At 41.5% G+C, this 26,389-nt stretch overlaps 1 protein-coding gene across 4 annotated transcripts in view; it reads right to left on the bottom strand.

Annotated features, from left to right (window-relative positions):
- Nucleotides 1-749: 749 nt before the first annotated feature.
- lrch1 (leucine-rich repeats and calponin homology (CH) domain containing 1) overlaps nt 750-26,389 on the bottom strand; it is a 29,971-nt gene continuing 4,331 nt past the window's right edge. The window contains exons 2-19 of one of the 4 annotated variants that reach the window (XM_058081879.1): nt 19,443-19,587; nt 19,236-19,362; nt 18,025-18,130; nt 16,942-17,078; nt 16,747-16,877; nt 15,716-15,803; nt 14,438-14,543; nt 12,829-12,941; nt 11,203-11,270; nt 10,917-11,009; nt 10,754-10,831; nt 9,656-9,692; nt 7,686-7,755; nt 7,145-7,258; nt 6,198-6,307; nt 5,992-6,129; nt 5,823-5,900; nt 750-931 (exon numbers count right to left, since the gene is read on the bottom strand). In XM_058081879.1, the coding sequence (XP_057937862.1) occupies nt 818-931; nt 5,823-5,900; nt 5,992-6,129; nt 6,198-6,307; nt 7,145-7,258; nt 7,686-7,755; nt 9,656-9,692; nt 10,754-10,831; nt 10,917-11,009; nt 11,203-11,270; nt 12,829-12,941; nt 14,438-14,543; nt 15,716-15,803; nt 16,747-16,877; nt 16,942-17,078; nt 18,025-18,130; nt 19,236-19,362; nt 19,443-19,587 (1,853 nt within the window). In that variant the 3' untranslated portion in view covers nt 750-817. The other 3 variants (XM_058081877.1, XM_058081880.1, XM_058081878.1) reach the window with 3 other exon arrangements.

Genomic DNA, 26,389 nt, shown 5'->3' on the forward strand with positions numbered 1-26,389 from the left:
TTGTCTCCACAAACAATGGATCCCCGCCATGATTTGGCACATAATAAAAAACATAAGAAAAGTGCATACAGTATAAACATATACTGTATAAAATACTGTATAAAAAGTTCACTGGCAGTGCAGGAAACCAATTAAGCATCTGAAAAAAAAAAAGTTACAACTTTTGGAAAACACACACTGGCTCAGCGACTCCACAGAAACGACAATTTTATAAAACACACCATGGTCACAAAAATATATTAGCAGAGAAAAATACTTTTGGAATATTTCATCAAGCATGTACACAACCGCAAAGACTCCTCCGGCGCCGGCGTGTTCTAATAAATAGATCTGCCTTAGAATACAAATGGCGGCTAAAGGTGGTTTGCACGTTTGCCAAACATACAAAAATGGTTCTTTTGTAAAAAGCGCTAGACACTGGCCTGGCCACGCCCACTAGCTAAAACGCTATTCGGACAATCAGTTTACAAGTCAGTCCCAAAGACTTGTCACAGTGTTGGTGTGTTTTAGTTGTTTTGCCGACAACAGCAGTTTTGTCCTTTAGATATGTTCAATTCCTGAAAATGCATGTGCAAAAATTAAAATGCCACCCGGCGGTTGTTACCACTTTTGACACGAAAAAAGAAATGCCTTTTACTTTGAAACATTTCTTCTCCGGACCTGGACAAGTGAGAGGGGAGGGGCTTGGTTTGCTATGCTCCACCCTCTTCCTCCAATGAGAGTCAGTCAGCGTCCGTTTCCAAAAGAGAGGGTATTAAAAAAAAAAAAAAAACGTACGTGTACGTGAGCGTGTGGCGTGCACGTGTCCGTCAAAAGCTCACGTCTGGAGGCCTTGCTTGGGGGGCACCTCGTCCACCAGCGCTTGGACCATGACGCTCACCTTCACCAGGCCTTTCTCCTCCAGGATGTGGTGAGGAAGACACAGCTTGTCCTGTGGAACACGAGGGGGGGGGCACAGACTAATAATCATTACTTTCATTATTAGTATTTATTACTGTATGGTGTCCCTCAGTGCCCAGGAGGTATAAATGATCTATAAATGATCATTATAAAGGTATTATCAACAGGATATGATGTCACTCAAGGGTGCCCGCACACGTTCCCATCTAAATTTTAAGACCGATGGAAAAATTGGAAAAATGTTGGGACTGTTGGATCTTAAGCAGTAGTGGTGTGTCGGTCATGAACGAACGGGTCAAAAGAACTGGTTCTTTTCACAGAATGAACAAGCCCTAAAATACCCTCAAATCAGTCCGTTCAGTTGCTAATGCTTTAATTTTTTGATTGGCTGGAGAGTCAGTTCAAGGGCGGGACTATCCCTATCGTTGCCCTCGCTCTGTGGTCTTCTTTTTGCATTGAACCTCATTCATACAGACAAACAACCATTCACACTCACATTCATTTAGTTGGAGTGGCCAATTAACCTAGCATGTTTTTGGAATGTGGGAGGAAACCAGAGTACCCGGAGAAAACCCACGTGCCAACATGCAAACTCCACACAGAGATGGCCGAGAGTGGAATTGAACTCGGGTCTCCTGGCTGTGAGGCCTGTGTGCTAACCACTCGTCGTGTAAAATGTAAATTAAAGCCATTTTTAAACTTTGTGTGTATATTCTAATTGCTCATTGAGAGACCAGTGAAGGTTTGCAGTGCTAGCAAAAAAAAATTAAGAAAAAAATAAATTCAGGTTTACTTTTTTGTTAAGTACGTAATTCCACGTTTCCATTCATAGTTGTGAGAATCACTGTGAGAGTCATGCGCTATACATATCCCTATATTGACAGTTACCATGGTACCCATAATGTTATTGTATGGTCATATCACCTCGTACTTCGGAACGTGACAAAAAAACAAAACAAAACAAACAAACTTAAACTATATTCGGAAAGCAGGAAGTGAACAAATGTAACAGTTACTGATTGTAAAAGTACCAGATGGAGGGGTAGGATTTAATAAGCTTTGCTTCTTCCTACTCCTTTTGGACACGTGGAACTGGGAACTGATTATGGGATGCATTCAATTGTAATCTGATGCATGTTCAAATGAAATCAAACCATTACCATTACCATTACCATTACCATTACCATTACCAATCTACAATATAAACAGTCATGAAAATAGGCCTGTGCTGTAGATATAACAACTCACATTTTTTTTTGGTAATGCAAACAACCACATAAACAATTGGATTTGAACCAAAAAAAATCAGAATCGGACATGAAATGAACTCTTATTGCGTGTTAATGTTTGTCTTCAGAGCTTTTAAAACGGCACACGGCAGAACGTCCCTGAAAGTCTTTTGTCTTTAATAGCGCCATCTCCAAAAGAGCCTTGACAAGCGTCACATTAGCTAGCGCACAGCTAGCGTATCATCTAGTCTCCTAAGAAGAAAATGTTTCTTGCCATCATACACATGAGAATCACAGCAAGACTAAATTAAGACAATAGCTTAAATCGCTAACTATGATATAACTATTGTACTCTGACATCTTATACATTCGTAAAACAAACTTAATAAACAGTCGTATTGTAAATTAGCTTAAACCACTTAACAAGACTAGATTCTTATTCCGGCAATTCAAAGTTCAAGTTTTCAAGGACAAAGTTCACATTGTTGTGACGTAAAAGATGAAGGAATACGCTTGGAATATGGCTTCTTTTCACCCACCCACTCCCCTGGCGGCCATATTGGGTTGGATTCCCTTCTTACGCTAGCGAGTTAGCTAGCACACCAAATGTTGTGCTGTTAAGACATGGCGGTAAGATTCTTCACTTTGTGGGCCAAAAGTTCAAAATGGAAATGATGTGTAAAAACAAAACACTGAATTATATCTACTCTTAAAGTCACAGAAGTGTTATTAGTAGAACCAAGCTAAGATCTGATGCTAACATCAGATGCTAGGAACAAAAATAACAACGTCACTGGAACTACTTGCTTAAAGTACTAAAATAATTACATACTCAAACATTAAAAAAAAGCTAGCTGGAAAATGTAAAAAAATATTACCCCTTGTGCGCGATGGTTCCTATTTCATCATAAGGATGAACATAATTGTATAATTGTTGTAAAGGTGCACAAGTTGAGGCACTTTAAGTCTCCGCCTCCTTCTAAGGGCGACGAGGCAGCTTGTGCGAAACTCTCCTCTTAACGTGCAGAGAAATACGTTTGTAAGCACGGACCTCACATGTTGTTTGACGCATGTTTGATCCCCCAAATTACAAGGAAATAACCGTGTAGGCGCTCTAGTTCAATCACACGAGCCTGTGTACAAAAATGGGAGGGGCCGTTGGGAAGCTGTCGTCATGGTTACGTCAGCTCGCTCCAAACGTAGACGACCAACAGCAGCAATAGACAGAGGACGTGAACCAGGCTGGAGCCAATGAGGTCCCACGGCTGCCAGGTCGGGGGCGGGGTCTGAGTGGTCACAGAGACCAATGAGCGGCGGGCTTCTGGTGGGAAGAGGGCGGGACCCGGAGTCGCGATCCCCTCCTCCCGTTTTCCGTCCGCCGCGACGGCGTCCAAGCCCACCAGCGTCGCAACGGTGGCGCACACCGGAGGCAGGCGGCGCTGGGTGATGTCATAGGGGGAGCAGAGCGAAGACTGGCGCCCCCGAGAGGAGGACGGGGGGTGATGAAGGGAGGAAGGAAGGAAGGAAGGAAGGAGAGGCCATGAATGAAAAGAGTGAAAATAAGGAGGAATGATGGAGTGACGAGATGGACGAGGATCCAGCCGGAGAGTGAAAAGAGAAAGAAGAGGCAGGAAGTTAGAAATGACCACAGAGGTCGAGGGTCGCTGGGGCAGGCGGGGTAACCATGGCCACGAGGCAGGGATGCTTACGGGGAGGACGGAGGGCAAGGCGGCCTCTCCTCTCGCCTCCCGGTAGGCAGCCGGCGAAGAGCGAGGTGGCTGGTGGGAGAAGCAGCGCGGCAGGCTAGCAGCGTGTTAGCATGGTGCAGCTCGTAGCCAGCTAGCGGGAAACAGCAGGGGCGGTTAGCGGGACGGTCTGACTGCAGGGTGGGGGTGGGGGAGTTAGGCGGCGGTCAAAGGTCATCGACAGGCCAGCACAGAACAAGGACAGACGTTTGACGATATCTAGCAAGTAGCCTCCATGTTTTTGTCCAAGAGATGTCACGATTCTGAATGTAAACGTCAGTTCCACAAAACATTCGGCCTCCGAAGTCGCACAAATTAGCACCAGAGCACAGCGTAGCGGGTGTCAACACGGCGTATTAAGAGTAGCCTGAAGAATGCAGACAGGAAGTCATGTGACTCAAAGCAGTGAGACTCCAGCGTTATTTAAGGTACACGAGATCCCGAGACATTACAAGGTTTACATTTCTCGTTTAGGGAAAATCTGTCTCGCAGGAAAAGGGCGTCCACACGTCAGACTATGGGCTACGGTTACGGAAGTGCGATTGTGCAAAACAGGATCAAAACCACACATGAAGTACTTTACGTAAACCTTGCAATCGTACCTGCACTGGGCGTTCCCAGCATCACTCAATCATGACTGTATTTTGTCATCTGAGTTAACGTCCAAGCAGAAGCTGTCGTAGTTAAGATTCGTCAGATAAGGGCGGCCGCAAGTCAGACTATGGGCTACGGTTACGGAAGTGCGAGTGTGCGAAACAGGATCGGAACCACACATGAAGTACTTTACGTAAACCTTGCAATCCAACCTGCACTCGGCGTTCCCATCATCACTCAATCATGACTGTATTTTATAGTATTTTATATTTCCAAGCTGTCGTAGTTAAGATTCGTCAGATAAAAACATGAACGCCGCATATGACTTTGATGAAACCGTTCAATACAGTTGAATCCAAAATGGACACTAACCAAAACAAAGTCCCGTCTCGATGTTGTCTACCCAATTTCTTGCATCGTGTCATCTCGTAAGTGTTTATTACAGAGTCAAGGTTGAGCGAGCATGCCTTGTGTTTTGACTTTTGGATTTTTCTTACAGCAGTTCTGGGAATTGGCTATGCTGCGTGCACGCATAGCGTCGCGCATGGTAATGTTTTCTTATGCTCACTGTTGAATTATTTATTGATTTAAATATATGAACATACCGACATTCAGCATTATTCATATACTATACCAAATACTTCTTCCATACATGAAGTCCAACTCTTTTCCACAGAAGACTGACTACAGCAACAAAACATCAAGACAAACACCTTACAGGAAGCCGCCGCTCTGATGGACGAAGCAGCCATGACACGACGGCGAGGCCTCCTTGCGAGGAAGACTGAGCGAGGTCTTGGCCTAAACCCGTCAGCCTTCCTCCCGGCCTGCATCGCACCTTTGTCATCACGCCATCGTCAGCGGTCCTGCTAAAAACCGTGCCGGTCATCGCCCAGCGCGGTTTTGCAGGGCGGCCGAGGAGCTCACACACTTTACAAGAACTGAACTGAACTGGGCTGTTTTTAAAGGTTCAAAGGTCAAAGCGGGCCACCGTAGAGGCCAACTGAGGCACCAATGATGAATACATTTTATAACAATTATTATTATTATTATTAAGACCGTTTAACGACTAATTATAATCCTCAGACACCATGTGACGCCCATCACAGCCACTTTAGGGGCAACATTTGCATGGCATCTGAGTAATGCTGTCTTTTACACGTAAAAGCCTAGTTTATGCCCCCATGTTGACCCCCCCCCCCCCAAACCCAGAATAGTCACCCAGACCGGTACAGGAGCATAACCCAGGCTTAAGGTCTAAATGTCTCAGTTGGACTCAACTACTGAGTGAAGAGATTTCAAAAAACACGCCCAGTTCAGCGAGGCGGTTGGTCGCGACGAGGCGGCATCTTACCTCCGGCACACCGATCTTCCTGCAGGCATCCAGGAAGTTCTCCACGTTCCTGCGACACTTGGCCATGCTGAGTTTGGGCTGCAAAAGAAAACATCACTCAAGGATTTGAAGGTTGATTGACAGGTTGTGTTTTGACACAGAAAGCAAAATCCTCGGCAATGGGGCGTACCACCGCGGGCGACGGAACGTGGATGCTGGCCACAGAACGCGGCCGGATGTGATTGGCCAGGTGGCAGAGCACGACGCCGTCCATCAGCGAGGAGCCCAAGTCATCCGGAAGAACCACCTTCAGACGGCTCTCGATGCTCTGCGGGGGAAGAGGACGAGGAGGTGTGGAAAAACGGTCACGCGCTGGGGGATCGTGGACGTTCTCACATCTCTAAGCTGCTCCATCAGCTCCAGTTCCTCTCGGAGTTGCTCCATCTTCCTCCTCATGGTGAACTGAGGGTCCACGGACTCCAGACTTTTGTGGCTCCGCAGGAACACTGCGAGGGGGGATGAGGAGAAGAACGGGAGGAGAGACAGCCCTCAGATGCGCAGTTCTTGATGTGTGAGGAATATACACGGTGTATTTCAAATGGAATACTTCCATCAGTACACGTCAGTAGTATACTGTGTACTCTCACTTCCTGAATGTGCATATTTTAACCGTGTAGTCCCGAATCCATTACCGGAAAAGGAGAACATCAGACGCTCCAGACTGCTGATTGTAAATCACAGTCAAAACTACATTTAGCCTCGCTAAATGCTAAATGCTAATTGCTAAATGCTAATTGCCACACTTTGTTTGAACTTCTGCGGCTATTTTTCACAAGTGAGAAGACCCTAAAGGGGAGACTTTGGAACTGCTGACTGTCAAGTCACTCTGCAATCTACCCAACCACCAACATCATCATCATCATCATCATCATCATCATCATCATAACTCAAACGAGGCGAGTAGAGTGAAATACCCCCGCAAGTCAAACCGGTCCACGAAACACACGCAGATGATTGGCTGATAATGAGGTCAGGAGCAGTGATGATGAAGATGCGAGTGTTGTCCCGCTCCCCGAGGCCTGAACCCATTACAGTCCATTAGTCATCGTCTTATCACGCTCAAACGCGCTCGTGAGAGGACGCTTGCGGATGACACGGATTGCAAAGAAATACATTTTTCTTGGAAAAATTTGTGTATGAACATTCTATAAAGCTAAAATATTTCCTGACGTCCTGCGAAGATCAAAAAGCACAAAAAAAAACACAAACCGATACCAATTCTTGAAACTCCAAACCCAAAATTCAAACATAGTTCCCTGGTGGTCTTTTGGTCCGGGACCTACCGCGGTCCAGTACGCCTCCGTCATCACGGCTACGGCATAAAGCTCTGAGGAGGGGCGGGGCCTGCGAGAGAAGGAAGGGAGAGGGAGGGGGCGAGCAAGGCAGCGAGGGCGGGGCTACATCCAAGAAACACCACGAGAGGACGGTGGTTGCAAACAGGGAGGTCATGAGGAGATACAGGTTGTGATTGGCATGCATTGTGGGTAAAAATTCATGCGGCGGATCATCGCAAGAGCCGTAAAAGAAACATTAAAAAATATCAAAATGGGATACGACACGAAAAGACACACACACACAAAAAACAAAAAAATATTAGTTGACAATCTTCATGTCCGTGTCATGTTATTAGCTTTATTAGCAGCACCGCTAAGCAAACAGAGACCAGATGGTTGCCATGGCGCCACACACTCGGCAGACAAGCAAAGCTACTTTTAACATTCTGATGTAAGCAGTTAGCACGTTAGCTTGCACAGCAGGGAGGGAGTGGGGGGGGGCCCTGACTTCTAGTTGTCTACTGACGGGGTGTCAATCATCTCAACTCACCTGAGCGAGGTTTCAGTCCGAACGGCGGGCTGGAAACGGCGGTCATTCCACCGGGAGAGCGGTCCCATCGCTATGGCAACACAAATAAAAAAGTAGTTTTTCATGCAAGCTGATAATACACAGACACAGACACACTACTGCATATAGAGTCATACATACAGTACCCACTTAAGGTACTATGTACTATGCTGATGTGGACATACTGTCATGGAAGAAAGTATTAGCACAGCTTTGTTTCTTCAATTTCCGTCTAATTTGAATGGCTGGTACTACTACAAGTACAAGTACTACAAGTTACCTGAAGAATACAATGAACACAACAACACGGAATGCCTGAAAGCAGCGTTTTATGCAGTACAATGGTAAAGCTATTGATGTAAGAACTTCAGTAATTTTGGTTATCGTCAAGAAAACCATGGAAATGGCTTGATATATGCTCTTATTTTTGCTATCATAAATGATACAGCATTTGTAAAATTGTACCTTTAGTCGTACCAGGCGTTAAAGTGAACAAATAAACTGAAGGCCGGGCTAATCATTTCTTCCACGACTGTAAGGATAAGCGGACAGTAGAAGCTGTATGAAGGTTAAAAAGCACCCAAATTCGTTGCAACTGAATTTATCACTGAATTATTTTTTTTTACATTGGAATTTTGTGAACTGAGTTTTTGTTGACATTAAATTATGCTGAAATTTTAATTGCATAATAATTTGAAATTCAGAGAATTTTCCTAAATTTATTTTTTAGTGACATCATTTTTTATGCACTGTATTTTTTTAAGCTAAAGTTTCATATTTTTAAAGTATTTTTTTATATATTGGATTTTGAAGTGAATTTTTATTAACTAAATTTTTAGGAAGTGAATTTTTTTATAAACTCCTTTTTAAAAAGTGTAATTTTTGTGAACTGAAATTTGTATAAACTCAATTTTTACAGGCAGATTTTTTATGAACTAAATTTTTTTTGAAAATGAAACTTTCAGAACTTTTAAACAGAATTACCTGTTTTTTTTAGAAACTGAATTTTCATAAACACATGTTCATAATTTTACACTATATAAAATGCTATTTTTATTGTTTTAAGTGTTTTAATTGTTTTATTAGTTATGTGAATGTTATGTGAGTTATATGAATTTATTTTATTTTTAAATGTCATTTTAAAAAACGATTTATTTTATTTTGTAATCATTTTTCCAAATGACATTGTCAGTATAATTGGAAAAAACAACAAAAAAACAAATGCAGCTAACAATCATAATGGCCTTAGCAAGCATTATGTAAAACACCAACACAGGGTGGGGGTGGGGGGGTGGGGGGACCTTATGACAATAATAAAGCGTCAAAAACCTGCCTGAGCTAATCACGTATTCAGGTAAACATTGACTGATCAAGACTTGCTCAAACAGCAATGCTACCAGCACCGATGCTAACACAACACCACATGCTGCATATCCAGACTCGTCCAAACCGTGTTGCCATGACAACAGAGCTGTAAGCGTTCTAGTACTAAAAAAATAAAAAAAAGTCAGTTCAGTGTTAACACAAACAAAGCACAGCACACGGACACACCAGTAAACCGGCGTCAGGTTTACTGGGAGACGCAATGGAGGCCAAGCCAGGCCAAGACAGGATGCGCCGCCTCGGCGCCATGTTTACCTGCATGTGCCATTCATACTCCCGGCACGCAAGCTGGGCCTCAAAGCGAGCCTTCTCTAGAATCATCTGTCTCTTCTTCTGGAACTCATAGCCACCTCCCTCCGTGTGAGGCTGCATCACAAGGCAGCAAACCGTTGAGGCGTTCGTCGGAGCTTCACACACTCTTAAGGCTTTAAAGATTTCGACTCCACTTCCTGCCTCTCAAATACATCATCGGGCATTCCGTGCACTTGAACAAATAACCGCGAAGATCCTGCAAACTCGTTTCCCCGTCTTCCCCCACGTTCGCTGCTCTGTATGCATGGTGTACTCACCTTTGGTGTCGTGGCGCCGTCGTCACTATCCTGCCCACTGAAAGACAAGGCAGTCCAGTTAAAACTTGTCCGAGAAGACCACCATCAACTCACGATGCTGTACTAAAAAACATTGGGTCACATTGTCAGAAGGGCCGCATCAAACAGAACAACATACTTGCTCAAAGTGCAACGAAACGAAAACACATCCGCAGCAACATAAAGCATCATATGCTGGAAATCAACTCAGCGCCATGTTATGAAATATGAAACAATATGAACTACGAACAATCAAACATTGGTCCTTGTTTACGTCTTTGACAACCTCCTCAACATTTTGCAATCTAGCAAAAATGTGACAAACACGGCAACATTTTTGGTGGAAAAAGAACCGTAATCTACCCAGCATGCCTTGCGGCGGGAATATATGGCTTTTTACATTTTTTTAGACATGGGTAATTGTGCGTAAATATCACTTTGTATGCCCTCATGATACTTGTAGAGCATGGTAATGGTAATGGTAATGGTAATGGTAATGGTAATGGTTTTATTTCAATTGAACATGCATCAGATTACAATTGAATGCATCCCATAATCAGTTCACAGTTCCACATGTCCAAAAGGAGTAGGAAGAAGCAAAGCTTATTAAATCCTACCCCTCCATCTGGTACTTTTACAATCAGTAACTGTTACATTTGTTCACTTCCTGCTTTCCTGCAATAAAGAGTGTGGAGTGATTTCTGATTGAGAACAAGTTTTGCTTTGTTCAATATTGAAATATTTCATGTGTTGACATGTTGTGTTGTTTGGATGTCTTTTATACATAAGCTGGATTTAAATTCACTATTTGGGCAACAACAGCAGTGAAGTCATGTTGTCGGCTACACGTTAAACATGTTAAAGGTTTTAAAAAAGGAATTTGGAAATGACTTTAAGACATTTTATGGGTGCGTCCATTAATTTTTGCCATTGTCACGAATAGCAGGGATCTACTGTATTGACACAATATGGAGTGATTACATGGGTTAATTAGCATACAGGGTCAATAACGACCTTAATTACTTTTGGAAACACACAAAATATCCAAATAAAAACTATTAAGCCTTTGTGCGGACTTACTTGACCGACTCCTCCACCGTGACCATCTCTACGGGGTACAGCTGGACCCCACACAGGTCTTCTTGCTCCGAGGTCATCCTGAACCACGCACAAGATGATTTGGATTATTCCGGAATACAAAAAGCAGGCAGATAAGTCAAAGCCAGACTGGATCTGTTCTGACCTGCTGGGATCCTGCAGCAGCTCCACGGCCTCTTTCAGCTGGTTGATCATTTCGATGTGGAGCTCACCGTCATGGGTGACCTTTGGCCTGTAACTACACAGCCACAAAATTGCACTTTAAAAAATTTTCAAAAAAAATCATGATATTTCAGACAATTTGGGGATTTTTAAGGCATTGGAAAAGAAAGTTGTATTTAAGAAGAACATTCCGAAATCCAATCACAAATCCAACACGTCCTGCTTCCAGTTGGAGTTAACCGACATGAGAGAATAAATGGTTTTCTCACCGCTGCTCTGTCCAGTGCGAGTCCTCGTCTATCCTGAGCGGCTCATCAAAGTCCACCGCCGTCCGCCCCTGAAAACAAAGACGCACCTCAGAACCAGCTGCTGCCTCGCTACCGCTACGCCATTGGTGGTGTGTTTGAGATCACGATGAGATCTCCGTGAGATCACTGGTGCTAACAAAGAGGCGTCTGTGGCATCTGCCTTTCTGAGCCGTGCGCACAAAAAAAGTGACAAAAACTGGGACACCGCAACGTATCTCTGAGGAACGCCACATTTTCCCACAAAATGTAAACATGACTTTATTACCAATGCTCAGGAACAAAGCCATTTTGAAATGTTTCATATATTTCTCAATGAATAACGCAGGGATGTTAAGGAAAAAAATTATGATTATGTATTGCAATTGTGTTATTATCCTGCCTTAGTAAAAAGTCACTTGGCAAAATATATTATTATTAAATATAATCATTCAAATATTCATACGACGTGCTAAATTATTAAACACATATAAATCGATACAAAGTATACATATTTTCTTCTTTTTATAATACTTTATTAATTAAGATTTGTAATGCAATATTTGAAAAATAAATGCAAATATACAGTTACTTCTTTAGAATATAATGTATACATTTAATTTATTTTTCTTTAATTTATTCTTACTTATTACATATTTTTATTTGTGGTTTTTATTTTATTACATAATTAAAAATATTAATTATTATTAAATTAATTATAATTAAATTAATACAAATTAATTAATTATTATAAATTAATTATAACATGTATACATATATGTATATATTATTATATTATATTATTACATTACATATTATTATATACACAGCCATATGAGGACTGTTATTGTGCTGCACGGCCAGCAGGTGGTGCCAATAACAACCATGGCAATACACTCACACGTTTTAGTGATTTACGAACACATATTAAACATCCTTAAACGTCTGCCTATTAACAATGATGATGATTTATATTACACATTCAATGGTGATATAAACATCAGTGTCTGCCACTCGGACGCGTCATTTCTCAGCGAGACGGCGTGTCCTAGTTTCCCAACAGCGAGCATCAAACGGTATTGTCTGGAAATGGAAGCGTGACAGAGCCGCTGAGCCTTTTCGCACGCAAAACCTGCCCTGATCAGTGTCTGGCAGGCCTACATTTTACCCGTATGACATTAGCGTGCTCAAGAAGTGTGTGTAAAATATTCATTCTTCTGCTTGTGGCTCTCATTTGTCCATAATCAAGTGTCAAAATGCTTGCGGATTATGAAAAATGTGTACAAGTCGGCTGAGGAGTCGAGTCCAGCATCTGATGGGCTAAAACCTGTGTCCCAATATTTTTGACAATTGAGTAATCTGCTGTCTCCCTCTCATAAGGAGAGAAGAACGACTTCCAGCTGCAAGAAGAACTTTACAAGCACGCCAGGCTGTTGTGTCTTTCGTCCTTATTTGGTAAAGGAAGAGTTGCTACGGTGACGTAAGCATCCAGCGCTGGGTGCTTACGTCCACTCGGCATAAACCGTTAACCGGGAATCATGCGTTACAGGAGCGGTTGACAGCTTTATGTAACGAGCCCTCAGAGCGACGTTATCGGAAGAGCAGACTCGCCTTGATGTAGCTGATGAAGCGACTGCCGAGCGACGAGTCTCGATAGGCCAACTGCTCCTTCAGCACCTCCGTGGGGCTCTCCTCGATCAGGCGGATCGGCTCCGAGTTTGGGTCTGGAATTACAGAAAAAGGCGGGAAGCATCAGCCGAGTACAAAAGGACGCTTTGACGCTGAGGCTGACATTTGATTCATATTACAGTAGACAGGATACATTAGACGTGTCACCATTTCCCCGGTTAAATCCCAGCGTCGATGTTCAATGCCCCAATTTGGAGTTGAACCAAAGTATTCCGTGCCTCCGAACACCCCATTTAAAGCATCATCATGTGTGATGTCACGCCGGACTTCGGAAAAGATGCAGGACTTTTGTTTGCCTATTAATGAGTGATGGGAGACATTTGTTTCATTTCATTTGAAATGAAATTCATATATATATATATATATATATATATACTATATATTATTATTATTATTATTATTAGATTATTATATTATACTACTATATTTTATTTTATACTACTATATAATAATAGTACTATATACTATAATACCACTATTTTATTATATACTATTTTTTTTGTAAAAAAATCAATTAAAAAAATATCAAAATATTTAAATTTATTTATTATTTATTTATTATTTTATAAATGATTATTAGTAGTAGGCTAGTTTTATTATATTTTATTATCAGCCTTATTAATTAGGCTGCTTTTGCCCTATTACATGAATGAAATTATGAGAATGAAAAATTCGATTTTTTGTAAAAAAAAAAAAAAAAAAAAAAATTATCCGGAAAAAATATCAAATTATTTAGGAGGGCTTAAGAACATTTTAATTTTAAAATAGGCCTAATGAGGCCACAGTTTGCTGCCTGGAAATGTAGCTTATTGTTCTCTAAACTTAAAGTAGGCAGCGGTATGCATCGTGATGCACCTCATATGCACCTGGTGTGGCAGAGAATAAGAAAATACAGCAGGAGGGATCATTATTGCCGATTTACATACTTGTTTCCACTCTCTTCCAAAAAAAAAAAAAGTGACTCGCGACAAATCTAGCGACATTTTCTGGGATTATTTGAAGACTCTTAGACAAAAGTGCATCGTATCGCTGTAGTCAAGGAGCAGCGGGTCCGGCTGTGGGCCACTTAGCCATCCATCCATGTGAAAGCACTCACAGGCAGCTCAGTTTTTACTCACTGTTTGTCTCTCTAACAATGTTATTCCTCAGCCGACAGCATCGAATACATGCATATGTATTATGGCCAATTATGCAAATGAAGACAATTAGACGCAACCCGCCACCCAAAATAGACTGCAGTCCAACGGGAGACACCGTAACCTAGAACCACATATGGACTTTTTTTGGGGGGGGGGCTTTGGGACCGATAATGTGATTTTATTTATGTCTACATGTTAACAAAGCAGAGCTTACAGTTGCCACCTCCCTTCCGCGTGCGGCGGCGTCTCAGAGACAACACGCGCTTCTCCCAACTGCTCTGACCTGGTTAATGCTGATTGAAGTCTATTTAAGTGGGGCGTCTGGGGAGACCGCATTTGCTATGGTAGACACACTGAGCTCTATGAGTGTGTGTGTGTGTGTGTGTGTCTACCTGTCAGAGAGCTGATGTGTTCGCTGGAGTCGTCTTTGTTCAGTCCGTCCTCCTCCGTGATGTGACTCATGGGGATGTTGAGACTCAAGCTGTCTTCGTCTGACGGCTGTAAGAGACAAACAACAATAACAGAGACACCGTGACCCCGATTTGACCTTTGTGCCTTTCAGGGGCGTCACTCAGTTCGGCTTAGCTCCCTGGAGATGCACAGGAATGAATGTAGTAGACATAAAAAAATCAAAATATTCAAAAAGCAAATAAGGAACAAGATGCGGGATATAATTTTTCCACTTTTGTACATATTTAGTAGAGATACTCAATAGTTTTAGGCCACCATTAAATGTACACAAGTACACACAATCTACACAGCAAAAAACTGCTGCTCAAGCTATGCAACCATTCTGTCCAGTGGACAGTCATCAATCATATCATAATCATTATTATTATTACTATCATCATTATTCTTCTTCTGATTATTGCTACTACTACTACTAGTAGTAGTATATTATATGAAGTAGTAGTATATTATATGAAATTTGTCAGAGATTTTTTTTGTAAAAAAAAAATCAAAATATTTTTATTTATTTTTTCTATAAATGATTACTACTACTACTACTACTACTAGTAGTAGTAGTAGTAGTAGTAGGCTAGTATTAGCCTGCTTATTGGCTAGCTTATTAGCCTGCTTTTGCCTAATTATATGAAATTTGTCAGAGATCTTTTTTGAAAAAAAAAAATCAATAAAAAAAATATCAAAATATTTCATTTATTTATTTATTTTAAAATATATATTAAAATATTTTTTAAATAGTTCTAATGACGCCACCGGTGCCTTTGTATCCTAGCATCAAGACCCCCGGAGACGTCATTTTGAAGCCCCTCCCTACATCAAGCATGCAATAGCAGCTTTATCCTGACGCATTACTTACCGATCATACTTATGGCACTTTCTAATATTCGAATGCCTTATTTTAGCAACACGAGAGGGTCGAAACACGAGGGAGAGGCTCTCGGGATAATACGTACATAACACGCAGTTTAGTTTGATAAAGGAGTCATGCAGGTAAAAATAAAACATACTATTTATTATCGCCTGACTTGATAATGGGGAGTGCTCTATTAAATAACCGGGGGGCGTGCGGAATTCCACAGACGGATAAGCTCATTTCGGAATGACAAAGAAGGACGTGTGACAGCCGCATTAACCAGACGTTAAAAAAACAAACGCAAGCAAGAAACGTTATAGTGACACAAAACCTCACACACGCTAGCACGTACCTCCGTTGCCGACAGCCTCTTGTCTCCGATGTCACTGCCAACTCCCGAGTCGCTGTCCTGCTTCCTCTGCTGGTCCATGTCCTCCACGCTGCACACACACACATCTTACACACACATCTCTCTTTCTCACACTCACTCTAATCTAAGCATTGATATGACAAAATTTACAGGGGGGGGGGGGGGGGGGGGGCAGACTATATATTTTACACGTAACAGTCCACCTGGTATTATTGTATCTGTAGAATTGTCATGCAATCTGCTATTATTATTTATTATTTTATATTTATATTTAAATATTTTAAAAATAATAAAATATTATAATAATTACAATAAAATTAAAATAATAATTATTATATTATTATTATGTAAAATATGCAAATATAACAATAATGTTATATATAATTAATATAATAATTAGCATTAATATAATAATTATAATAATCATAATAGTTCTAATAATAATTATAATAATCTAATAATCTAATAATAATAATAATTATTATTATTATGTGCTTGTGTCCCTCTTTTCAGGAGCACTTTGTAAACAACAGACCATGTCAAACAACGAAATTGATACAACCATCAAAAGGTTGGCTCAGGCCATGATGCCAGGTTGTATGTTGAGTTTAAATGAAAATGGGCCGTATTCAAACACTTGGCGGGCCGGATGTGGCCCCCGGGCCGTAGTTTGCCCACCCCTGAGTTAGCCCCTCCCATTCGGATATGCCTCCTAACGCCTATTATCGTGAGCGGTAAGTACATTGTTTGCCGATTTCAGCGTTTTTAGTGGAACATCCGGGTCCCGGCTGCCGGTACTGCGTTTTGCCGTACTGAATGTACTCCACAGGCGACGTGGAAGTACAGTAGTGGAAACCACAACCTTTTCCCTGCCCACGTGCTGGGAATGTTTCATGTGGGCGGACATTCCAGAGCTCCACATCCTCGGATATGGTGCTTCTCACTCCCGCCTCCCCTTTCCTCTTTTTCTCCCTCTACCGTTATTTTGCAAAACATCTGCTCACGTAACTAACCTTCCGACGACAGGACGTGACAGACTGAGGCGCTCCATGACGGGCAGGTAGAGAGCATCGGCCATCTTCTCACTGCGACATGCCTCCATGCTGAGATACTTGAAGATGTGCACTTTGCCCTTTAAACAGATCTGAGGACAACACAAGAGCAAATGGAGGTTGCTGTGGACGCAACGAGAGTGGAGATGGAGGTACCTGCGCCGGCGGGCTCTGCAACGGGTTGTTCTCCAGCCGGAGGGCCTGCAGCTGCCTCATCTTCCTGTAGCAGACCGGGATAGTCGACACCTTGTTGCAGGAGAAGTCAAACTTGACCAGAGGAAGGTCAGCCAGGTCTGCACGGAGGAACACAAGATGTTAGACTTTTTGTTGATGGGTGTGAATTGATTCAAAGTTCCAGGATTTTATCTGATGCAAAGGGAACAGGGTCCTGGACGCCTCCCTGGTGAGGTTTTCCGGGCATGCCCAGCCGGGAAAAAGGCCCCGGGGCAGACCTCGGACACGCTGGAGGGATTAGGTCTCACAGCTGGCCTGGGAACGCCTTGGTGTCCTCACGGTGGAGCTGGAAGAAGTGGCCGGGGACCGGGAAGTCTGGGCTTCCCTACTGAGACTGCTGCCCCCGTGACCCGGACCCGGATAAGCGGAAGAAAATGGATGGATAGCAAAGGGAACAGATTTCCTGTTTATGTTCATTTTACTCCTACAATGGCCGGCATTTCCAAGTCAAAGAAAACCCGATGGTGGTCTTATCTGAGAGAACCCTCCCTTCACCTGGTTGCCATCCAGTGGTCCACCTCGCTAGAACCCCGTATGGCGCTCATCAGGCAGTGATGGTCCTCATAAGTAGGGACCAGCATGCTCCCAGTTAGGGAAAAATCAAACCATAAATCCAATCCAAAGCCTTGAAGCTGGATGAACCTTCAGGAACCCGCGCGTGATTACATGATAAGCGGGGCTCGGTCCCAGCTGGAAGAACTAGCTGTTTTTCAAGTGTTCTTGACTCTCACTGACTGTTTCCTTCTCGCCATGATGCACCAATCTTGTGGAGAATTAGCTTCAAACAAACAACCAGAAGCAGATGTAGCCCTAGAAGACAACGTCGGTTCTAGATGGTGAAGAAGGATTTGGAGAGACTTGGGGGAACATGGACTCAGTCTGAGCTGGAGTTTAGTCTCTTGGCCCAGTTAGCCCAATTCTGCTCATGTTTAATCTGAGGTTGTTTACAGAGAAAAACAACAACGATACTGAGCAAAGAAACTTTAACTCCTGAATCACACCCACCTTCCGGAAGGACGCAGAGGAGATTCCGCCGTACGTTGAGCTCTCGTAGCGCTCGCAGACGGCCGAAGTGTCGAGGAAGAGTAGTGATTTCGTTACAGCTGATGTCCTGCAGGGGAAGACACAACTTTTTTTTTTTTTTAATGCTTCATGCTTGGAGAATTCCAAGAGCGTGTACGTCATTGTCATGATATATGCCATAATATGACAACAATGACAAGAAGTGTAATAGCAGGGGAAAAGAAGCAAATTAAAAGCACCTAATTAATAATTATATTTATAATAATAATAATTTATATTTTATATAATAATATAATTATATAATAATATAATTATATAATATAATATAATAATTATAACTTATATTTTATATATGTATATAATTATAATATAATAATATAACAATATGATAATTCAAATTAATATTTTATATATTTATATAATTATATTAATAATATAATAATTCTAAATTACATTTTATATATTTATATAATAATATAATAATATTCATTCATTCATTCATTCATTTGCTTTCGCGGGGGTGCTGGAGCCTATCCCAGCTGTCTTAGGGTGAGAGACGGGGTTAATATAATAATAGTAATTTATGTAATTTATATAATATATAAAATTTATATATTCTATATTTATATAATTATAATAATAATATAATAATATAACAATATAATAATTCTAATTTATATATTTATATAATAATATAATTATTATATAATTAATATATAATATATTTATATAATAATATAATAATATTCATTCATTCATTTTCAATTTCAGCGGGGTTAATATAACAATAATATTTATAATTTATATTTTATATATTTATATAATAATAATATAACAATATAAAAATATAACAATATAATAATTATAATTTATATTTTATATAATAATAATAATAATAATATAATAATATAATAATTATAATTTGAGCCCCATTCTAGATACTGCCTTCATCTTATCCACTTTGTCCATTCACATATCCCACTGGGAAGGCCAAGTGTTCCCAAGCAGGAGATTTCATGACCGAAGAGGATTTTCAAGTTCTGTCTTCTCCTTGGCACGATCCATGACTCCCAAAGGAGCCAAAGATTGTATTTGCTTACATACAGCGTATACACCCCAAACAGTCCCAATGGACCCTTAAATGGTGTATACATGTCATATTATATAAGTGTGTAGCATGTGGTCTTGCTTACGAGCTCCATGAGGCGGCGCAGTTGTCCGACGCTCTCAGGGAGGCTCACTAGCTTGTTGTTGCTGGCGTTGAGGACCCGCAGCGGCAACGTGCACAGGCAAGCCGGCAGCGAGGCCAGCTGGTTCCGACTGCGGACAAAAAGAAGCGTGCATCTTTGTAGCATATAGTCAATCGTACGGCGCTTCGTTAGCATCGTCACGCTACGTACCTGAGGTTTAAGTAGGTGAGAGACTGCAGGCTGATAATGCTGTCGGGGATGGTCCTGATGCAGTTGTGATACAGGTTTAGCATCTCCAAGGCGACCAGATGGCAGACCTCCGAGGGGACGTCAGACAGACGGTTCTTAGACAAGTCTGCACGCACAGTGATGCTCCATTAATTTTAATGTTTAAAGCATAGGAACAATAACGAAACAATCTCATATGCAGTGTGTGATCATCGCCGCAACACCTCCACGCAACATAATTCTATTTGCCGTCTCGCGCTTCATGTCAGTGAGATAACCCGCAGTGGCCTTGATGACATCACTTCCTATTCTGCGCTGCGTATTATTGTCGAGTAATGAGGCGTAACTGATGTTGTCACATTGTTTGCGGAGGAGCTCACATCACGTGTTTCGCTCGCAGACCAGGAGTTCATTTCCTCTGCAGGCTACAAAAACATCCCTTTCCTTTCTGTAAAACACCGCCGTCAAAATAAAAGCTGTCACACGTGACTCTCACTTGCTGTTGATTATTTAGCCCCCCCACCCCCCAGGCAGACTGAGGCTGTGTCTCAAATGAAGTACTTCTGTCAGCACATTTGAATAAGTATACAATATACACTGTGTACTTGAGTATGTGATATTTGACAGTGTGCTGTCGCAGTTTTGGTGGACGATAATTGTCCTACAAATTATTGCTAAGAAATGCTATGTGACAACATTACTTTCAGACTATTTGTTCATTCATGTAATGATAATATATTGCATTATAATGCGATTATGCGGTATCAAATTCTAGAGTATTTAACATTTCAATTGCAATGTTAAAAGCTTTTATCAAATTCTAGAGTATTTAACATTGCAATTGCAATGTTAAAAGCTTTTCAATAAATAAACAAAACAACTTTTTTTTTAAAATGGCCAATAAAAATAACATGGACTACCTTTTAGTCTATCTACTAGTCTCTTTCGCTTTCATTATAGTCTGAATATTGACCAAAAAAATAGAGAAAGAATCCTCCAATAGCTCACATTGCAGATGTTTGAGAAGGGAGCCACAACAAAGACGCTGAAGAGCCACATGCGGCTCTGGAGCCGTGCGTTGCTGACCCGCCGAGTCCGTTTGGAACCTAAGGAACAGTTCCGGTGGTTGGATTTTGAGCTGGTACGCGCAGACCAACTTGAACGTGACGCCTCGAAGTTACGACACAATCTCGGCAGCATCGGAGCCACGTCGGCAGCATTGCATCATGGGTCGCAAGGTCACAGGAAGTGATATTTTAAACAGTGCGCGTGAGGAACAAAGAGCCAGTCGGGCCTCGTTTTATCCTCCACGCAAAGAGTCGTCTGACTCAACTCTCAATATGCTGCTATTACTGGCAGACCGTGTGTGTGTGTGTGTGTGTGTGTGTGTGTGAGTGTGTGTGTGTGCTTAAACTAGCAAAACGACAGGCGTGCGTAGTTCCGTGCAGCCAGTAAAGCTAACAACCGCATGTCATCTCTTGAGTTATAAATAATCACTTTGTTGTACAAAAAAAAACGTCTTCTAATAAAACATCGGCCATTCATTAGCCATTGTCTGATACTGGTTTTGTTTTGTGCTGGCCGACTGTAACTGGTTTAGCGGCCTAGACTAGCCGGACTTCCTTTGCGGGCGACGTGGGTTGAGTCCCCGCTCAGTACTGGTGTGGTCATGTGGTTCATGATGTGTTTCCTGTGCTTGACTGGCGACCAGTCCGGGGTTTAGTCTGCCTTTTAGAAGATTTTAGTAGAAGATGGATGGATGGATGGTTGGATGGATGGATGAATGGATGAATGGATGGAGAGATGTAACACAAACAATACTGTTGTTGTTACAGTCGTTGTCATGGTTTCCCATTCAATGACATGTCACCACATATCTTGCACACAAACAACTGTTCCAGGACGTCCTGTATGCAAAAAAAAAACCCAAAAACAAACAGGAAGTGATGTCACAACTGTTATCAATGCATGGCCTTTGACCTCACAGATGTGGTCGACAGAATAATTAATTTCTTGGCTTCGTTGCAATAGAACAATGGCAGTTAGAGAGAAGGGTAGTGCTGTTTAAGCTGGAGCTAATCCGTGTGTTACAACAACCTCTTTTTTTATTACAAATGTCGATCCGAAATTGGTTTTGGAGTATGAAAAAGGTGTACACGCTAGCAGGTCAGTTCTTGAGGACGACCGGGAAACAACAGAAACATAAAAAGTTCAAATGTTGTCAGGGAGGGCCAAGTCCCGAACAGGGTGGGTGTGGGTACGATCCCCGCACTTCACACATGCGTGTGTGCGTGCTGCAGCTGCATCCTCCGCTTGTGCAGGAAGCGGCCACCCTCCTCCCTGTAATAACAGACTTGACTGAGAGCAGCACAGAAATCAGAAAAACACTTCAATCGTGTTTTGATTGTTCACGGCCGCCGTGACGATGACGCTACAACAGCTGGTAACGGACAAAAAAAAAAAACAGACTCTTTAAGGAAGCCGAGGGGAAAAAAAGTGATAGAAAATAGGGACTCATGAGACAGATAGCGTCACAACATTGTGCTGCGTTTGTGGTCGCACATGCACATGCTGGAATGAGCCATCTCTGGCTGTATTTTTAGAACGTGTGGTAACATTGGAGGCCACAGGAGCAGAAGAATTCACATCACCGACGAGAGGATGTGATGCAGCCTGCAAATATCTTGGAGTCTCTCTCTCTAGGATGATTTTGGTGTGGAGTCTGTTCATCTGAATCAAAGTTTATCCCAAAGGGATATCTGGACACTTTTATGCTTACGTAGTTAACCAATCCTAGTGGAAATATGGGCTAATAACTATAAAAGCAATCTTCACTGGCTAAATGTACTGCAAAAAAGGTCAGTGAGGATAATTCATAATGCTGCCTACAGAGAACATACTAACTCTAACTACTACTCTAACTAATACTCACTATTGTCTCTCTCTACTACCCCCCTAAATTAAATTAAATTAAATTAAATTAAATTAAATTAAATTAAATTAAATTAAATTAAATAAAATTAAATTAAATTAAATTAAATTAAATTAAATTTAATTTAATTAAATTAAATTTAATTTAATTAAGATGGAGCTAATCAATGTGTTACAACCTTTTTTATTACAAATGTTGATCTGAAATCGATCTTCTGGAGGTAAATTAAATTAAATTAAATTAAATTAAATTAATTAAATTAAATTAAATTAAATTAAATTAAATTAAATTAAATTAAATTAAATTAAATTAAATTAAGATGGAGCTAATCCATGTGTTACAACAACCTTTTTTATTACAAACGTTGATCTGAAATCGATCTTCTGGAGGTAAATTAAATTAAATTAAATTAAAGTAATTAAATTAAATTAAAGTAATTAAATTAAATTAAAGTAATTAAATTAAATTAAATTAAGATGGAGCTCATCCATGTGTTACAACAACCTTTTTTATTACAAACGTTGATCTGAAATCGATCTTCTGGAGGTAAATTAAATTAAATTAAATTAATAAAATTTTACTCTGGTTTTACAGTGGCTGGCCAGGACACAAAAAATATATAATACTAATATAATAAATAAATAAATATTTTTATAATTTCCCCCCAAATTCTATTTTTTCCATTCCAATTTTTTTTTAATTTACACTAAATATACCAGAGTGTGTGCTCTTGGGGTTAGTAAAAGAAAAATCCTATTTATCAGGGATGACTGTACTTGTCTATCAATATCTATAGAGACACCCGATACTCTACAACCAGTCTTGGTTTGCTTGTTTGGTTTACACTAAATAGGAACCGCAGCAGAATAGGGTTTAACCAAAGGAAAAGTGACAAATGCGAATAGCCTACGGGGGGGCTGAGACCATCCAAGCGATCTGAATTCACACACATGACAGCGTTCACACTCGAGCAAACAAAGAGCAGCAACCTCCTTCATCCTCCAGTAGATTTATTTGCCTCCAAATGTCCTCCCGTTGCTGCGGGCGGGCAGTGGGGGACAGCGTGTACAGTTACACAATTACAGCTAAGTGATGACAAGTTGATTCTGTGCCCTCTTTCAGGGAGCACGCACACACACGCACACACACACAATGCGACATCAGCATTTCCAGCCAGCAAAGTCAATCATGAATAAATGATTCTTTCTTAACGTGTCGTGCCTCCTCGCTGTGCTCCACAAGGAGCGCCTTGAAGCCAGGGTTATGTAACAGCGAGCCGAGCACTTCCAGTGCACGTCCGCCCACGTTCCGTGATCAGCAGCTTCCTACGGGGGTGGTTAAGGTCCCTTTTTTGGACAAACAATCCGTGTGTTTATTTCCGCCTTTGATATGAATACGGATTTCAATGCGAGGCCCTTTGGAGTCCTCGCTCCTTCCTCCTCGCTCGTCCCACTTTCCGTCGACCCGGGAAGAGAAAGTAGGGCATGAATAGAACACCCGGAGAGATCAGTCCACTTCTCGGTCATTACACCGCCACCTCGTTAGAGTGCGACTTGGCTTTTGTTTTCAAAACGAGTCGCGAGTCAACAAAAATGACAGTTTAACTTCACAAGGTCACGTGACCCAGTTACACGAGACTACAACAGGAAGCAGGAAAAGGTGATGGTGAGGACCCGAGGGACGACATTAACGGGATTAAGATGGCTCGGCCTGGGAACCCAGCGGGCACAGTCAAGCGACACGTGCATAAAAGTAAACGCGTCGATGATGCTGACGGCTAAGCAAAATGCGGGTCAGTGATGGGGGGGGGGGGGGGGGGGTCGCTGTAGGAGATGGCTCGACGAATCGACCCTCCATCCCGACAATTCTCCGTACATGCGGAGGTGAGTTGCTAATGGCGCTCATCTTAGTGTTGACAACATATAAATGCAGGAGTGCAGCAGCGACTGTACACTAGGTGGCAGTAAAGCTCACCTGGCCTCTTCACGCCATTTTAACATGACAGATCACGACATTGAGTGTATATAAAAATATAAATAAATATAAATCTATGCTGTGAGGAAGCTGCACATGTATATTTTACACAGAAAAAAAAATTCAGAGACGACTTAAAAGTATGTTTGGGCTTTTTTGACTTAAAGCCGATATCACGTGTGTGAACATATGATAACGCTTATTTATATATGCTGCTGTGAGCTTCATGGTGTATTAGGATAAGCCTGAAGTGATGCGCTATGGAGAGAGACTGTGTGTGTGTGTGTGTGTGTCTCGGGCTGATTTTGGCCTACATTTAGAAGCATGGGGGTGGGGGGGACAAGAGAGACTGCTCCTGTTTATTTATTGAAAGGGATTTGGCGTCTGTCAGATTTGGAATCGCCGCCGCCGCCGTCGCAGACGTCTTCTTCACACGTAGAGGTTGTCTTTCGGTCTAAACTCGACACATTTTATTTATCTTCGGAAAGCTCCTTCGTGTCCGTGTTTTCTTCCACACGCATCCTAATGAGATCCAATACGAGAGCTGAAAAATTCCGTCTGTATTAGGGGTCTACGGTACACGTATTTGTACTCATGATTCATCAGAAAAGCACTGAGGTGTACTATTTACCCACTTGGTACACATTCACTGTGGGCCAGGAAGTGTAACTTATAGTCATGCAGACGAACCAACTTAAACCAAAACAGACTCTAACCAAAACAAGTTTTCTCATACACCCTTTATAGACAATAATTACAGTTTTATGTGCAGAAAAGGGATGGAGGAGTTAAACGGCACGTTCAAACCCGCCATGCCTAACAACCAACTTAAACCAAAACAGACTCTAACCAAATCAAGTTTTCTCATAGAATTATTTGGAAATCCAATTAATCAATTCCAAACACCCACAAACTTTAACACCCTTTATAGACAATAACTACAGTTTTATGAGCAGGAAATGGATGGAGGAGTTAAGAGGCACGTTCAAACCCGCCATGCCTAACAACCAACTTAAACCAAAACAGACTCTAACCAAATCAAGTTTTCTCATAGAATTATTTGGAAATCCAATTAATCAATTCCAAACACCCACAAACTTTAACACCCTTTATAGACAATAACTACAGTTTTATGAGCAGGAAATGGATGGAGGAGTTAAGAGGCACGTTCAAACCCGCCATGCCTAACAACGCTGTGTATGTCTTTTTTTTCCCCCCGTTTTTGTTTTCAAATTTTCAAACCAGCTTTTGCTAGCCATTTGTCAACAGACTCACTCGTGGCAGCCGTGTTCTTTGGTAGACCCACACGCCTGACCTCTGAAACAGCGTCTGTGTTCGAAACCGCATACTAACTACTACATACTTCCATGCCCATATTATCCAAACGCCATACTACATACCCAATCCATCAGACACATGATTACGTGATAACCCACAATGCATTGCACTCCTACCCGAGCCGAAATCGGACGCTGAAGCTGATTTCACTTCAGTTCTAAACTCTTTAAATACATAACTTTATTGAGATTTTTTAAAAATCGTGCGAGAAAGTGGCCGTTTAGATCCCGAGTGTGACATTTATTTGTCCAAATACCAACCGGTTACAATTTTGTTCGGACAAATTCGGCAAAATTTAAGCTAGCCGAAGTGAGCAACACACTTTCGGTTATTTTCACAAAATAAAACACCCCTTACTTTTCCATAAAAAAAAACATACTGATAAATCACTGCTTTTACTTTGAAAAGAAGCAAACCAACTCGCAATATTGGTCCATCTTGCTGCTCAGTGTTCAGCCAAGGTTGTTTTTTTTTCACGGTGATGTCACGTTGCGTTGCATCCTGGGTAATTTGGGTATGAGTAGTAAGATGATGATACATACTCATACTCAACATTTCTGGCGAATGCAGTACGCATCCGGGAACTTATCGCATACTGTCAGTATAGACATACTGCATACTCAAAGAATTAGTATGAGTAGTAGGTAAATATGCGGTTTCGAACACAGCCAGTGTCTCCTGTTAG

Source organism: Doryrhamphus excisus, chromosome 9 (assembly GCF_030265055.1).
Source record: "Doryrhamphus excisus isolate RoL2022-K1 chromosome 9, RoL_Dexc_1.0, whole genome shotgun sequence".
Classification (NCBI taxonomy): Eukaryota; Metazoa; Chordata; class Actinopteri; order Syngnathiformes; family Syngnathidae; genus Doryrhamphus; species Doryrhamphus excisus.